Genomic DNA, 18,817 nt, shown 5'->3' on the forward strand with positions numbered 1-18,817 from the left:
AAAGGTTGTATCAAACAAAATGCAGTGAAAATAAAATTAAAATTAAAATAGATGAAGAAAATAAGTAAGCAGATATATACAGAAATTAAATAAAAAGTATGAAAAAAACCCTGAAAGGAATAGTGATAATAATAATTGCGTATCAAAACTTCCACGCCAGGGGGACATCGGCACCGGTCGACGGAGACCAGCACCAAGGTCATCGGAGACCAGCACCATGTTCGACGCAGACCAGCACCAAGGTCGACGGAGAACAGCACCATGGTCGACGCAGACCAGCACCAAGGTCATCGGAGATCAGCACCATGGTCGACGGAGATCAGCACCTATGTCATCGGAGATCAGCACCTAGGTCATCGGAGATCATCACCTAGGTCGACGGAGACCAGCACCGAGGTCAACGCGAGGAGGAGACTAGAACATGGGGGCCACGGTCGCCTTGAGGTGAGGGATTGCTTTTAAAATCAGACTTTGTACCCAAACTAGAAATGAGTGAAATTCGCTATGACTGACTGGTGAAGATCATGTAGGCACAGTCAGTATTGAAGGCAATACCACCGTGAGCCTTCCAGTCACAAATGAACAACTGTGCCAAACCATCAAGCAAGACATTGGCTCATTTAAGATCTGATCTCAGCTACAAAAAGAAAACAATGTTGGTATTGGCATATACCAGATTTCGAGAAGGCCTTTGATAGTGTCCACAGGTAATGCATATGGCTTATACTTCCTGCATATGGAATCAACCTTGTCGAGAGCTTTTACACAAGTTCCATATTGAAAGTAGGAAAGAAGGAACACGGTTCGAAAACAGTTCAATTCCGTTCAGTTACTCCGAGTCGTCGCTGTGTTCAGACAAATCCATATATGCTGTGACAAATCTGCTAAGCAGATGCTTTACCAGCAGCGTAACCAAACGTGCTTAGTCAGGCCTTGAGGAAGAATTAAAAGATATGCATAAACAAATAAATGGATACATAATTGAATTAATGAGTAAATAAATAAACAATTAGAAAATAAACAAATGAAAAAGAAAAAAGGTTGTATCAAACAAAATGCAGTGAAAATAAAATTAAAATTAAAATAGATGAAGAAAATAAGTAAGCAGATATATACAGAAATTAAATAAAAAGTATGAAAAAAACCCTGAAAGGAATAGTGATAATAATAATTGCGTATCAAAACTTCCACGCCAGGGGGACATCGGCACCGGTCGACGGAGACCAGCACCAAGGTCATCGGAGACCAGCACCATGTTCGACGCAGACCAGCACCAAGGTCGACGGAGAACAGCACCATGGTCGACGCAGACCAGCACCAAGGTCATCGGAGATCAGCACCATGGTCGACGGAGATCAGCACCTAGGTCATCGGAGATCATCGCCTAGGTCGACGGAGACCAGCACCGAGGTCAACGCGAGGAGGAGACCAGAACATGGGTGCCACGGTCACCTTGAGGTGAGGGATTGCTTTTAAAATCAGACTTTGTACCCAAACTAGAAATTAGTGAAATTCGCTATGACTGACTGGTGAAGATCATGTAGGCACAGTCAGTATTGAAGGCAATACCACTGTGAGCCTTCCAGTCAGAAATGAACAACTGTGCCAAACCATCAAGCAACACATTGGCTCATTTAAGAACTGATCTCAGCTACAAAAAGAAAACAATGTTCGTATTGGCATATACCAGATTTCGAGAAGGCCTTTGATAGTGTCCACAGGTAAAGCGTATGGCTTATACTTCCTGCATATGGAATCAACCTTGTCGAGAGCTTTTACACCAGTTCCATATGGAAAGTAGGAAAGAACGAACACGGTTCGAAAACAGTTCAATTTCGTTCAGTTACTCAGAGTCGTCGCTGTGTTCAGACGAATCCATATATGCTGCGACAAATCTGCTAAGCAGATGCTTGACCAGCAGCGTAACCAAACGTGCTTAGTCAGGCCTTGAGGAAGAATTAAAAGATATGCATAAACAAATAAATGGATACATAATTGAATTAATGAGTAAATAAATAAACAAATAGAAAATAAACAAATGAAAAAGAAAAAAAGTTTGTATACAAACAAAATGCAGTGAAAATAAAATTAAAATTAAAATAGATGAAGAAAATAAGTAAGCAGATGTATACAGAAATTAAATAAAAAGTATGAAAAAAAACCCTCAAAGGAATAGTGACAATAATAATTACGTATCAAAACTTCCACGCCAGGGGGACATCGGCACCGGTCGACGGAGACCAGCACCAAGGTCATCGGAGACCAGCACCAAGTTCGACGAAGACCAGCAACAAGGTCGACGGAGAACAGCACCATGGTCGACGCAGACCAGCACCAAGGTCATCGGAGATCATCACCATGGTCGACGGAGATCAACACCTAGGTCATCGGAGATCAGCACCTAGGTCATCGGAGATGATCACCTAGGTCGACCGAGACCAGCACCGAGGTCAACGCGAGGAGGAGACTAGTACATGGGGGCCACGGTCGCCTTGAGGTGAGGGATTCCTTTAAAAATCAGACTTTGTACCCAAACTAGAAATGAGTGAAATTCGCTATGACTGACTGGTGAAGATCATGTAGGCACAGTCAGTATTGAAGGCAATACCACCGTGAGCCTTCCAGTCACAAATGAACAACTGTGCCAAACCATCAAGCAACACATTGGCTCATTTAAGATCTGATCTCAGCTACAAAAAGAAAACAATGTTGGTATTGGCATATACCAGATTTCGAGAAGGCCTTTGATAATGTCCACAGGTAATGCGTATGGCTTATACTTCCTGCATATGGAATCAACCTTGTCGAGAGCTTTTACACCAGTTCCATATCGAAAGTAGGAAAGAACGAAAACGGTTCGAAAACAGTTCAATTCCGTTCAGTTACTCCGAGTCGTCGCTGTGTTCAGACAAATCCATATATGCTGCGACAAATCTGCTAAGCAGATGCTTGACCAGCAGCGTAACCAAACGTGCTTAGTCAGGCCTTGAGGAAGAATTAAAAGATATGCATAAACAAATAAATAAATGGATACATAATTGAATTAATGAGTAAATACATAAACAAATAGAAAATAAACAAATGAAAAAGAAAAAAGTTTGTATACAAACAAAATGCAGTGAAAATAAAATTAAAATTAAAATAGATGAAGAAAATAAGTAAGCAGATATATACAGAAATTAAATAAAAAGTATGCTCCCCCCCACATGCATGCATCATGAGCATGTGCGTGTAACATGCTCCCAACTGCGCACACGTTATGTTAACACAAACAAGACACAAACACAGGTTGGTTTTTTATTTTTATTATTATTTTTTTTTTTTTTTTTTTTTTTAAATTGTTTTTCCCACATGCATGCATCATGAGCACGTGCGTGCGACATACTCCCACTTATGCACACGCTATGTTAATACAAACATGACACAAAAATAGGCTCCCCCCCACATGCATGCATCATGAGCATGTGCGTGTAACATGCTCCCAACTGCGCACACGTTATTGTTAACACAAACAGGACACAAACACAGGTTGTTTTTTGGGTTTTTTGTTGTTGTTGTTTGTTTTGTTTTTTTCTCCAGTGATGCACGTCGCCTCGCCGCAGGAGCCCACTCACTTGACCAAGACTTACCTGTTTGTCTAAATGTGTGCTTTTCTCTTGATGTACTTTGTTTTTATTTTAATTTGTCCCGTCATGGATGATATAAATGATTATCACTCAGTGATGGGTACTTATAAAGGAGTGTATTTTTCTTTATTTGAAAGCCTTTGCTCAGTTGTACTATGTACCATGCAAATAGAATGAGTGGATGCCCTTTAGACTCCACTAGAAAATATAGTATAAGCCATTAATTACTTGATATAATAGCCACAATAATAATAAAATAAAATGGAAAATATAAGCATTGTTTCCATGAACTGTCAAGGACTGGGTAACGTTAAAAAGAGGAGAGATGTTATTCACTTTCTTAGACAAAAGAAACACTCCATTTATCTCCTTCAAGATACACATTTCGACCCAAATATTGAATCGTATGTTAGATCTGAATGGGGTTACACTTGTCACTTTGCATCTCATAATTCACAATCCAGAGGTGTTGCTGTTATGTTCAATAACAATTTTGAATTTAAAATTAAAAAGGTGTACAAGGATCCTAATGGAAACTGCATAATTATTTCCTTTACAACAGTAGAAAAGGATTTCTTAATTGTAAACATTTATGGCCCAAACAAAGATTCCCCAGAATTTTATGATGAACTGGAAAAAAATATTACACAGTTTGGATACCCAAACTTGATTATTGGAGGTGACTGGAATCTAGTTCTTGACCCACATAAAGATTATTCTAATTATAAACACATAAATAACCCTAAAGCTAGAGACAAAGTAGAAGATATTATGACAAACTTAGATATGTATGATGTTTGGCGAGATTTAAACCCTGATAGTACACGTTTTACATGGCGTAGACCATCCCCTTTTCAACAGAGCCGTTTGGACTTCTTCCTTATATCTGAATGTTTGATACAGTATGTGCATGAAGCAGACATCCAATATGGCTATAGGACAGACCATTCAATGATAGTTCTTAAACTTTCATTTGGTGAAAAAATTAAACGAAAATCTTTTTGGAAATTCAACAATTCTTTACTGAAAGATATAGATTATGTAAATGAAATTAAAGAAATCAAACAAGTTATTAGAGAATATGCAGTTCCATTATACAATTATGAAGAATTAAGAAACATTCTAATGTCCGAAATACAGTGTGTAATATCAGACCAATTATTGTTAGATGTTCTATTAATGAAGATTAGATCAAAAACAATCTCATATGCCACAATGAAAAAACGTAAAACAGAGGAGGAAGAACAACAGTTAGAAATAGAAATACAGAACTTAGAAAGCAGGAATGTCAGAACATGTCAAGAAAATGATAGAAGAGAAGAGAATAAGTTAAAGCTTGTAGATATTAGAAAAAAGAAGATGGAAGGAGTACTCATGCGTTCAAGGGCCAGATGGATAGCAGAAGGAGAAAAAGTATCAAAATACTTTTGTAATCTTGAAAAAAGGCACTTTGTAAATAAGAGTATGAAGAAACTAGTTACAGACAAAGGAGAAGAAATCCATGAACATAATGTAATATTAAAGGAGGTTCACGATTTCTATAAACATTTATATAAAAAGAGACTTATTCAAACATGTGAAATAGCAGATATTGTTAAGGAAATGCCTAAACTTAGTAATATAGAAATAGAAAACCTTGAGGGTGAAATTACTTATGAAGAAGCTACCCAGGCACTTAAACGCATGCAGAACAATAAGAGTCCAGGTACTGACGGCTTTTCTGCCGAATTTTTTAAATTCTTTTGGAAGGATCTTGGATACTTAATTGTCAGGTCACTAAATGAAGGTTTGAAGAAAGGTGAACTGTCACAAACACAGAAAGAAGGCATAATAATTTGTATACCAAAGGGTGACAAACCAAGAGAATTTATTAAGAACTGGAGACCGATATCTTTATTAAATGTTGTTTATAAAATTGGATCTTCTTGCTTAGCAAATAGAGTTAAGTCTGTGCTGTCCTCTTTAATTAGTGATGACCAAACAGGATTTATGTCTAACAGATTTATTGGTGACAATATTAGATTAATATATGATATGATTCATTATTTAAATTCAAAGCAGTTGCCTGGTTTATTGATTTGTATAGATTTTGAAAAAGCGTTTGATACTGTTGACTTCACTTTCATGATGAAAGTGTTAAAAGCATTTGGATTTGGTCCAGTCTTCTGTAGATGGATAAGTACCTTTTATCAAAATATTAAATCAGCAGTAGTAGTAAACGGAACGGCGTCTTCTTGGTTTCCAGTAGAGAGAGGATGTCGTCAAGGTGATCCCATTTCACCCTACTTATTTCTTCTATGTGTTGAAATCCTTGGCATAATGATAAGAGAAAATAAACCGATTAAAGGTATTAATATTAATAATACAGATCATAAAATTGCACAGTTTGCAGATGACACCCAACTGATGACCAAAGGAGATAGAATATCGTTTGAGGAGATCATAAGGACAACTGACTCGTTTAGTATTTTTTCAGGATTATATATGAATGCAGGTAAAACTCAAGCAATATGGCTGGGTAGCAGAAAACAATGTCAAATTAGATATCTACCTCATTTAAAAATGGTATGGAACCCACCAAAATTTAAAATCTTAGGAGTGTGGTTTACTGTTGATTTAGAAGAATGTGAGGAATTAAACTATAAAGACAAAATGTCTGAAATTAGAATGTTATTTAGAATATGGATAAAAAGACCGATTACCCCTTTAGGAAGGATAGCTGTTCTCAAGTCACTGATTTTATCAAAAATAACCCAGTTATGGATGTTTCTACCAAATCCACCTGATGAATATATTGATGAGCTGCAGAAGGCATGTTTCAAGTTTATTTGGAACAAAAAACAGGATCGAATAAGTAGAAAAACAGTAATTAAAAGTACAATATTAGGAGGATTAGGAATGTTTGACATCAAACAATTTATTAAAGGTCTTAAACTGAGCTGGATACGTAAATTAAAGTTTTCAAACCATAAATGGACAATAATAATAAAAGAAAGCAATCCAGTTATCAAAGATATTGATAGATATGGACCCTGTCTACCAACACCTAATGATAAGAATAAGTTCTGGATCCATGTTTTCCAAGCCTACAAAGAATTTTGTCAGAAGGTCCCACTATTAAGTAGTAAAGAAGTTTTAGCAGAACCAATCTTTCTGAACCAAAATATTAAAATTGGAAGTAAGATTTTATCATACAGAAATTGGATGGAAAAGGGGGTCTGGAATATTTCTCATCTAGTGCACGGGGACAGTAGTTTCCTTTCCTATGAAGATTTTAGTCAAAAGCATGGAAATATAACAAATTTCCTTACTTTAAATGGTTGCATAAGGTCAGTTAGAAATTATATAAAAAACCTAAACATTAAAATTGATAATAACACTGCTTTGCAGATGAGAAAATCATTACAAATGATATATTCAGTGAAAAAAGGAACAAAAGTTTATTATGATACTCTAGTTAAAAACAATACGACCCCTAAATGCTGTAAGAAATGGAACGATTTGTTGCAACTGAACATTAATTGGAAACAGACATTTCACAAAATACACAAAATAAGTGATGTTAACTTAAAATGGTTTCAAATAAGATTAGTTCATAGGATTATTGCAACAAACAAATCACTGAAACAGATGAATATCTCTCATAATGATAAATGTAGCTTCTGTGGATCACATCCAGAAACCATTGAACACCTTTTTTGGAGATGTGAGATTGTGCAGAGATTTTGGACTGCTTTCCAAACTGATATTAATAACAAATGCAATAATGTATACAATGCCCAATTATGTGAAGAATTAGTTTTATTTGGAAACTCACACACATTTGCTACAGATGACATTTTAGATTTTATTATTTTACTTGCCAAAAACTTTCTGTACAAATGCAAATTCAATAAACAACCACCACAACTCAATGCATTTAAAACACAGCTCAGATACAGATACAAAATCGAAGAACATGCATCTTATATACTAATGAACCATCATGCTTTCCGTACAAAGTGGAACAGTTACCTTCCAATTATGGAAACTGTTACTTAATCATAATTTCACATGTTCCATAGTTACCATTCTATATAACAGTCCTTACTTTGTACTAACATGTCTTTATTTATTTCTCAATATGTATTATTTGTTTATTTTTTTTAACTTTTATAGTTGCTGTTGTCTTTACAATGTGACCAATCACAAGTTTTCTTTTCCAATAATGCAGAAGTGGTATACTCATGATCATTATTATTATGACATTATAATGTCACCACTCGCTTTCGCCTTACCCTAGATACCATTACTATAATAGTTGATACATTTGATGCTGTTGCTATGTCACAACTGGTCTAGGCTATTTACTATTAATGTCATCTTAAATCACCATGATTACTACAATCATTAAGATGAAAGCATTGATTGATTGAATGATTGGACAAATCTTCCTTTCTTCTTTTTATTTTTTTTAATTATTTTTTTGTTTTTTGTTTTTCTGTGTGTGTTTGTTTGTTTGTTTGTTGTTGTTGTTAATGCTGTTGATGTTGTTGTTACAGATTTGTTTTGCCTTGCTATAGCCTGTTTTGTTTTATTTTGTCTTATCTATCTCTCTGTAGTGGAAGATGCTACTGTTCGTTGTATACGGTTTGGTTCATACTATTCTCTGTATTGTATACATGTTTTTGGAAAATTAAAAAAAAAGTTAAAAAAAAAAATAAATAAATAAAAAGTATGAAAAAAAACCCCTCAAAGGGAAAGTGACAATAATAATTACGTATCAAAACTTCCACGCCAGGGGGACATCGGCACCGGTCGATGGAGACCACCACCAAGATCATCGGAGAGCAGCACCAAGTTCGACGCAGACCAGCACCAAGGTCGACGGAGAACAGCACCATGGTCGACGCAGACCAGCACCATGGTCGACGCACACCAGCACCAAGGTCATCGGAGATCATCACCTAGGTCATCGGAGATCATCACCTAGGTCGACGGAGACCAGCACCGAGGTCAACGCGAGGAGGAGACCAGAACATGGGGGCCACGGTCGCCTTGAGGTGAGGGATTGCTTTTAAAATCAGACTTTGTACCCAAACTAGAAATTAGTGAAATTCGCTGTGACTGACTGGTGAAGATCATGTAGGCACAGTCAGTATTGAAGGCAATACCACCGTGAGCCTTCCAGTCACAAATGAACAACTGTGCCAAACCATCAACACATTGGCTCATTTAAGAACTGATCTCAGCTACAAAAAGAAAACAATGTTGGTATTGGCATATACCAGATTTCGAGAAGGCCTTTGATAGTGTCCACAGGTAAAGCGTATGGCTTATACTTCCTGCATATGGAATCAACCTTGTCGAGAGCTTTTACACCAGTTCCATATAGAAAGTAGGAAAGAACGAACACGGTTCGAAAACAGTTCAATTCCGTTCAGTTACTCCGAGTCGTCGCTGTGTTCAGACAAATCCATATATGCTGTGACAAATCTGCTAAGCAGATGCTTGACCAGCAGCGTAACCAAACGTGCTTAGTCAGGCCTTGAGTAAGAATTAAAAGATATCCATAAACAAATAAATGGATACATAATTGAATTAATGAGTAAATAAATAAACAAATAGAAAATAAACAAATGAAAAAGAAAAAAGTTTCTATACAAACAAAATGCAGTGAAAATAAAAATAAAATTAAAATAGATGAAGAAAATAAGTAAGCAGATATCTACAGAAGTTAAATAAAAAGTATGAAAAAAACCCTCAAAGGAATAGTGACAATAATAATTGTGTATCAAAACTTCCACGCCAGGGGACATCGGCACCGGTGGACGGAGACCAGCACCAAGGTCATCGGAGACCAGCACCAAGTTCGACGTAGACCAGCACCAAGGTCGACGGAGAACAGCACCATGGTCGACACAGACCAGCACCAAGGTCATCGGAGATCAGCACCATGGTCGACGGAGATCAGCACCTAGGTCATCGGAGATCAGCACCTAGGTCATCGGAGATAATCACCTAGGTCGACGGAGACCAGCACCGAGGTCAACGCGAGGAGGAGACCAGAACATGGGGGCCATGGTTTGCCTTGAGGTGAGGGATTGCTTTTAAAATCAGACTTTGTACCCAAACTAGAAATGAGTGAAATTCGCTATGACTGACTGGTGAAGATCATGTAGGCACAGTCAGTATTGAAGGCAATACCACCGTGAGCCTTCCAGTCACAAATGAACAACTGTGCCAAACCATCAACACATTGGCTCATTTAAGAACTGATCTCAGCTACAAAAAGAAAACAATGTTGGTATTGGCATATACCAGATTTCGAGAAGGCCTTTGATAGTGTCTACAGGTAAAGCGTATGGCTTATACTTCCTGCATATGGAATCAACCTTGTCGAGAGCTTTTACACCAGTTCCGTATGGAAAGTAGGAAAGAACGAACACGGTTCGAAAACAGTTCAATTCCGTTCAGTTACTGCGAGTCGTCGCTGTGTTCAGACAAATCCGTATATGCTGCGACAAATCTGCTAAGCAGATGCTTGACCAGCAGCGTAACCAAACGTACTTAGTCAGGCCTTGAGGAAGAATTAAAAGATATGCATAAACAAATAAATGGATACATAATTGAATTTATGAGTAAATATATAAACAAATAGAAAGTAAACAAATAAAAAAGAAAAAAAGTTTGTATACAAACAAAATGCAGTGAAAATAAAATTAAAATTAAAATAGATGAAGAAAATAAGTAAGCAGATATATACAGAAATTAAATAAAAAGTATGAAAAAAAAACCCTCAAAGGAATAGTGACAATAATAATTACGTATCAAAACTTCCACGCCAGGGGGACATCGGCACCGGTCGACGGAGACCAGCACCAAGGTCAGCAGAGACCAGCACCAAGTTCGACGCAGACCAGCACCAAGGTCGACGGAGAACAGCACCATGGTCGACGCAGACCAGCACCTAGGTCATCGGAGATCAGCACCTAGGTCATCGGAGATCATCACCTAGGCCGACGGAGACCAGCACCGACGTCAACGCGAGGAGGAGACTAGTACATGGGGGCCACGGTCGCCTTGAGGTGAGGGATTGCTTTTAAAATCAGACTTTGTACCCAAACTAGAAATGAGTGAAATTCGCTATGACTGACTGGTGAAGATCATGTAGGCACTGTCAGTATTGAAGGCAATACCACCGAGAGCCTTCCAGTCACAAATGGACATCCGAACATCCGAGATCAGCAGCATGGTCGATGGATATCAGCACCTAGGTCATCGGAGATCATCACCTAGGTCGACGGAGACCAGCACCGAGCTCATCGGAGACCAGCACCAAGGTCGACGGAGAACAGCACCAAGTTCATCGGAGACCAGCACCAAGGTCGAAGGAGAACAGCACCAGGTTCATCGGAGACCAGCACCAAGGTCATCAGAGATCAGCACCATGGTCGATGGATATCAGCACGTAGGTCATCGGAGATCATCACCTAGGTCGACGGAGACCAGCACCGACGTCATCGGAGACCAGCACCAAGGTCGACGGAGAACAGCACCAAGTTCATCGGAGACCAGCACCAAGGTCGACGGAGAACAGCACCAAGTTCGACGCAGACCAGCACCAAGTTCGACGGAGACCAGCACCAAGGTTATCAGAGACCAGCACCAAGGTCGACAGAGAACAGCACCAAGTTCGACGCAGACCAGTACCAAGGTCATCGGAGAGCAGCACCAAGATCGACGCAGACCAACACCAAGATCATCGGAGATCAGAACCATGGTCGATGGAGATCAGCACCTAGGTCGAAGGCGACCAGCACCGAGGTCATCAGAGACCAGCACCAAGGTCGACGGAGAACAGCACCAAGTTCATCGGGGACCAGCAGAAAAGTCGACGGAGACCAGCACCAAGGTCATCGGAGACCAGCACCAAGGTCATCAGAGACCAGCACCTAGGTCGACGGAGACCAGCACCAAGGTCATCGGAGACCAGCACCAAGGACATCGGAGAACAGCACGAAGGTCGACGGAGAGCAGCACCAAGTTCATCGGAGACCAGCACCAAGGTCATCAGAGACCAGCACCAAGTTCGACGGAGATCATCAACTAGGTCATCGCAGACCAGTATCAAGGTCGACGGAGACCAGCACCAAGGTCATCGGAGACCAGGACCAAGGTCGACAGAGAACAGCACCAAGTTCTACGCAGACCAGCACCATGGTCATCGGAGACTAGCATCAAGTTCGACGCAGACCAGCACCAAGGTCATCTGAGACCAGCACCATAGTTGATGGACATCAGCACGTAGGTCATCGGAGATCATCACCTAGGTCGACGGAGATCAGCACTGAGGTCATCGTAGACCAGCACCAAGGTCGGCGGAGAACAGCACCAAGGTCATCGCATACTAGCACCAAGGTCATTGGAGACCTGCACCAAGGTCATCGGAGACCAGCACCTAGGTCATCAGAGACCAGAACCAAGGTCGACAGAGAACAGCAACAAGTTCATCGGAGTCCAGCAACAAGGTCGACGGAGACCAGCACCAAGGTCGACGGAGACCAGCACCAAGGTCGACGGAGACCAGCACCAAGGTCATCAGAGACCAGCACCAAGTTCGACGGAGATCATCAACTAGGTCATCGCAGACCAGTATCAAGGTCGACGGAGACCAGAACCAAGGTCATCGGAGACCAACACCAAGGTCGACAGAGAACAGCACCAAGTTCGACGCAGACCAGCACCAAGGTCATTGGAGACTAGCACCAAGTTCGACGCAGACCAGCACCAAGGTCATCTGAGACCAGCACCATAGTTGATGGACATCAGCACCTAGGTCATCGGAGATCATCACCTAGGTCGACGGAGATCAGCACTGAGGTCATCGTAGACCAGCACCAAGGTCGGCGGAGAATAGCACCAAGGTCATCGCATACTAGCACCAAGGTCATTGGAGACCTGCACCAAGGTCATCGGAGACCAGCACCTAGGTCATCAGAGACCAGAACCAAGGTCGACAGAGAACAGCAACAAGTTCATCGGAGTCCAGCAACAAGGTCGACGGAGACCAGCACCAAGGTCGGTGGAGAACAGTACCAAGTTCATCGCAGACTGGCACCAAGGTCATTAGAGACCAGCACCAAGGTCGTTGGAGACCTGCACCAAGGTCATCGGAGACCAGCACCAAGGTCATCGGAGACCAGCACGAAGGTCGACGGAGAACAGCACCAAGTTCATCGAAGACCAGCACCAAGGCCGACAGAGAACAGCACCAAGTTCATCGGAGACCAGCACCAAGGTCGACGGAGACCACTACCAAGGTCATCGGAGACAAGCACCAAGGTCATCGGAGACCAGCACGAAGGTCGACGCAGACCAGCACCAAGGACATCAGAGATCAGCACCATGGTCGATGGAGATCAGCACCTAGGTCGTTGGAGATCATTACCTAGGTCGTTGGAGACCAGCATCGAGGTCATCGGAGACCAGCACCAAGGTCGACGGAGAACAGCACCAAGTTCATCGGAGACCAGCACCAGGGCGACGGAGAACAGCACCAAGTTCATCAGAGACCAGCACCAAGGTCATCAGAGACCAGCACCAAGGTCGACGGAGATCATCACCTAGGTCATCGGAGACCAGCACAGAGGTCGACGGAGACCAACACCAAGGTCATTGGAGACCAGCACCAAGGTCGGCAGAGAACAGCACCAAGTTCGATGCAGACCAGCACCAAGGTCATCGGAGACCAGCACCAAGTTCGACGCAGACCAACACCAAGATCATCGGAGATCACCACAATGGTCGATGGAGATCAGCACGTAGGTCATCGGAGATCATCACCTAGGTCGACGGAGACCAGCACCGAGGTCATCGGAGACCAGCACGAAGGTCGACGGAGAACAGCACCAAGTTCATCGGAGACCAGCACCTAGGTCGACGGAGACCAGCACCAAGGTCATCGGAGACCAGCACCAAGGTCGACGGAGACCAGCACCAAGGTCATAGGAGACCAGCACCAAGGTCATTGGAGACCAGCACCAAGGTCTACGGAGAACAGCACCAAGTTCATCAGAGAGCAGCACCAGGGCCATCAGAGACCAGCACCAAGGTTGACGGAGATCGTCACCTAGGTCATCGGAGACCAGCACCAAGGTCGACGGAGACCAGCACCAAGGTCGACAGAGAACAGCACGAAGATCGACAGAGAACAGCACCAAGTTCGACGCAGACCAGCACCAAGGTCATCGGAGTCCAGCACCAAGGTCATCAGAGACCAGAACCAAGGTCGACGGAGACCAGCACCAAGGTCATCAGAGACCAGCACCAAGGACATCGGAGACCAGCACGAAGGTCATCGGAGACCAGCACGAAGGTCGACGGAGAACAGCACCCCGTTCATTGGAGACCAGCACCAAGGTCGACGGAGAATAGCACCAAGTTCATCGGAGACCAGCACCAACGTCATCACAGACCAGCACCAAGTCGACAGAGATCATCACCTAGGTCATCAGAGACCAGCACGAAGGGCGACGCAGACCAGCACGAAGGTCGACGGAGAACAGCACCAAGTTCATCAGAGACCAGCACCAATGTCGACGGAGAACAGCACCAAGTTCATCAGAGACCAGCACCAAGGTCGACAGAGAACAGCACCAAGTTCATCGGAGACCAGCACCAAGGTTGACGGAGATCAGCACCTAGGTCATCGGAGAATAGCACCAAGGTCGACGGAGACCAGCACCAAGGTCATCGGAGACCAGCACCGAGGTCATTGGAGACCAGCACGAAGGTCAACAGAGAACAGCACCATGTTCATTGGAGACCAGCACCAAGGTCTACAGAACAGCACCAAGCTCGAAGTAGACCAGCTCCTAGGTCATCGGAGACCAGCACGAAGGTCGACGGAGAACAGCACCACGTTCATTGGAGACCAGCACCATGGTCAGTGGAGATCAGTACCTAGGTCATCGGAGATCATCACCTAGGTCAACGGAGACCAGCACCAAGGTCGACGGAAACCAGCACCAAGGTCATCGGAGACCAGCACCAAGGTCAGCAGAGAACAGAACCAAGTTCATCGGAGTCCAGCACCAAGGTCGACGGAGACCAGCACCAAGGTCGACGGAGAACAGCACCAAGTTCATCAGAGACCAGCACCAAGGTCATCGGACACCAGCACCAAGTTCGACGCAGACCAGCACCAAGGTCATCAGTACCTAGGTCATCGGAGATCATCACCTAGGTCGACGGAGACCAGCACAGAGGTCATCAGAGACCAGCACCAAGGTCGACGGAAACCAGCACCAAGGTCATCGGAGACCAGCACCAAGGTCAGCGGAGAACAGAACCAAGTTCATCGGAGACCAGCACTAAGGTCATGGGAGACCAGCACCAAGGTCATGGGAGACCAGCACAAAGTTCGACGGAGACCAGCATCAAGTTCATCGGAGTCCAGCAACAAGGTCGACGGAGACCAGCACCAAGGTCGACGGAGACCAGCACCAAGGTCGACGGAGACCAGCACCAAGGTCATCAGAGACCAGCACCAAGTTCGACGGAGATCATCAACTAGGTCATCGCAGACCAGTATCAAGGTCGACGGAGACCAGAACCAAGGTCATCGGAGACCAACACCAAGGTCGACAGAGAACAGCACCAAGTTCGACGCAGACCAGCACCAAGGTCATTGGAGACTAGCACCAAGTTCGACGCAGACCAGCACCAAGGTCATCTGAGATCAGCACCACAGTCGATGGACATCAGCACCTAGGTCATCGGAGATCATCACCTAGGTCGACGGAGAACAGCACCAAGTTCATCGTAGACCAGCACCAAGGTCGGTGGAGAACAGTACCAAGTTCATCGCAGACTGGCACCAAGGTCATTAGAGACCAGCACCAAAGTCGTTGGAGACCTGCACCAAGGTGCAGAGACCAGCACCAAGGTCATCCGAGAAGCACAAAGGTCGACAGAGAACAGCACCAAGTTCGACGCAGACCAGCACCAAGGTCATTGGAGACCATCACGGATGACGCAGAGCGGCACCATGGTTGACTCAGAGCGGTACCACGGACGACGCAGAGCGGCACCACGGACGACGCAGAGCACCACCTAGGTCGACGCAGAGCAGCACCACAGACGACGCAGACCGGCACCAAGGTCGACGCAGAGCGGCACCACGGACGACGCAGAGCGGCACCACGGACGACGCAGAGCGGCACCACGGACGACGCAGAGCGGCACCACGGACGACGCAGAGCGGCACCACGGTCGACGCAGAGCGGCACCACGGACGACGCAGAGCGGCACCACGGACGACGCAGAGCGGCACCACGGACGACGCAGAGCGGCACCACGGTCGACGCAGAGCGGCACCACGGACGACGCAGAGCGGCACCACGGACGACGCAGAGCGGCACCACGGACGACGCAGAGCGGCACCACGGACGACGCAGAGCGGCACCACGGTCGACGCAGACCGGCACCACGGTCGACGCAGAGCAGCAGCACGGTCGATGCTGCTCTGCGTCGACAGTGGTGCCGGTCTGCGTCGACCGTCGACCGTGGTGCCGGTCTCCACCACGGTCGACGCAGAGCAGCAGCACGGTCGATGCTGCTCTGCGTTGACAGTGGTGCCGGTCTGCGTCGACCGTCGACCGTGTTGCCAGTCTGCACCACGGACGACGCAGAGCGGCACCACGGTCTACACAGAACGGCACCACGGTCGACGCAGAGCGGCACCACGGACGACGCAGAGCGGCACCACGGACGACGCAGAGCGGCACCAAGGTCGCACCACGGACTACGCAGAGCGGCACCACGGTCGACGCAGAGCGGCACCACGGACGACGCAGAGCGGCACCACGGTCGACGCAGAGCGGCACCACGGACTACGCAGAGCGGCACCACGGACGACGCAGACCGGCACCACGGACGACGCAGACCGGCACCACGGTCTGCACCACGGTCTGCACCACGGTCGACGCAGAGCGGCACCACGGACGACGCAGACCGGCACCACGGTCGACGCAGACCGGCACCACGGACGACGCAGAGCGGCACCACGGACGACACAGACCGGCACCAAGGTCGCACCACGGACTACGCAGAGCGGCACCACGGTCGACGCAGATCGGCACCACGGACGACGCAGAGCGGCACCACGGACGACGCAGAGCGGCACCACGGACAACGCAGAGCGGCACCACGGTCTGCACCACGGTCGACGCAGAGCGGCACCACGGTCGACGCAGACCGGCACCACGGACGACGCAGAGCGGCACCACGGACGACGCAGAGCGGCACCACGGACGACGCAGACCGGCACCACGGACGACGCAGAGCGGCACCACGGACGACGCAGACCGGCACCACGGACGACGCTGACCGGCACCACGGACAACGCAGAGCGGCACCACGGTCTGCACCACGGTCTGCACCACGGTCTGCACCACGGTCGACGCAGAGCGGCACCACGGACGACGCAGACCGGCACCACGGTCGACGCAGACCGGCACCACGGACGACGCAGAGCGGCACCACGGACGACACAGACCGGCACCAAGGTCGCACCACGGACTACGCAGAGCGGCACCACGGTCGACGCAGATCGGCACCACGGACGACGCAGAGCGGCACCACGGACGACGCAGAGCGGCACCACGGTCGACGCAGAGCGGCACCACGGACTACGCAGAGCGGCACCACGGACGACGCAGACCGGCACCACGGTCGACGCAGACCGGCACCACGGACGACGCAGAGCGGCACCACGGACGCAGAGCGGCACCACGGTCGACGCAGACCGGCACCACGGACGAAGGAGAGCGGCACCAGGGACGACGCAGAGCGGCACCAGGGACGACGCAGACCGGCACCACAGTCGCCGACGCAGACCGGCACCAGGGACGACGCAGACCGGCACCACGGTCTACGCAGACCGGCACCAGGGACGAGGCAGACCGGCACCAGGGACGACGCAGACCGGCACCACGGTCGACGCAGACCGGCACCAGGGACGACGCAGACCGGCACCAGGGACGACGCAGACCGGCACCAGGGACGACGCAGACCGGCACCACGGACGACGCAGACCGTCAACACGGTCGACGCAGACCGGCAACACGGACGACGCAGACCGGCACCACGGACGACGCAGACCGGCACCACGGACGACGCAGACCGGCACCACGGTCGACGCAGAGCGGCACCACGGTCGACGCAGACCGGCACCACGGACGACGCAGACCGGCACCACGGACGACGCAGAGCGGCACCACGGTCGACGCAGAGCGGCACCACGGTCGACGCAGAGCGGCACCACGGACGACGCAGAGCGGCACCACGGACGACGCAGACCGGCACCACGGACGACGCAGACCGGCACCACGGTCGACGCAGAGCGGCACCACGGTCGACGCAGAGCGGCACCACGGTCGACGCAGAGCGGCACCACGGACGACGCAGACCGGCACCACGGACGACGCAGACCGGCACCACGGTCGACGCAGAGCGGCACCACGGTCGACGCAGAGCGGCACCACGGACGACGCAGAGCGGCACCACGGACGACGCAGACCGGCACCACGGTCACCTTGAGGTGAGGGATTGCTTTTAAAATCAGACTTTGTACCCAAACTAGAAATTAGTGAAATTCGCTATGACTGACTGGTGAAGATCATGTAGGCACAGTCAGTATTGAAGGCAATACCACCGTGAGCCTTCCAGTCACAAATGAACAACTGTGCCAAACCATCAAGCAACACATTGGCTCATTTAAGAACTGATCTCAGCTACAAAAAGAAAACAATGTTGGTATTGGCATATACCAGATTTCGAGAAGGCCTTTGATAGTGTCCACAGGTAAAGCGTATGGCTTATACTTCCTGCATATGGAATCAACCTTGTCGAGAGCTTTTACACCAGTTCCATATGGAAAGTAGGAAAAAACGAACACGGTTCGAAAACAGTTCAATTCCGTTCAGTTACTCCGAGTCGTCGCTGTGTTCAGACAAATCCATATATGCTGCGAGAAATCTGCTAAGCAGATGCTTGACCAGCAGCGTAACCAAACGTGCTTAGTCAGGCCTTGAGGAAGAATTAAAAGATATGTATAAACAAATACATGGATACATAATTGAATTAATGAGTAAATAAATAAACAAATAGAACATAAACAAATGAAAAAGAAAAAAGTTTGTATACAA

The 18,817-nt window shown here is 46.7% G+C and overlaps 1 protein-coding gene across 1 annotated transcript in view; it reads right to left on the bottom strand.

Annotated features, from left to right (window-relative positions):
- The window catches only part of LOC143291375 (peptidyl-prolyl cis-trans isomerase-like 3), a 32,718-nt gene extending 21,331 nt beyond the window's left edge, over positions 1-11,387 (bottom strand). The window contains exon 1 of the mRNA XM_076601215.1: positions 11,319-11,387. Within this exon, the coding sequence (XP_076457330.1) occupies positions 11,319-11,387 (69 nt within the window). The remainder of the gene's footprint in view (positions 1-11,318) is intronic.
- Positions 11,388-18,817: the final 7,430 nt, after the last annotated feature.

Source organism: Babylonia areolata, chromosome 17 (genome assembly GCF_041734735.1).
Source record: "Babylonia areolata isolate BAREFJ2019XMU chromosome 17, ASM4173473v1, whole genome shotgun sequence".
Lineage (NCBI taxonomy): Eukaryota > Metazoa > Mollusca > Gastropoda > Neogastropoda > Buccinidae > Babylonia > Babylonia areolata.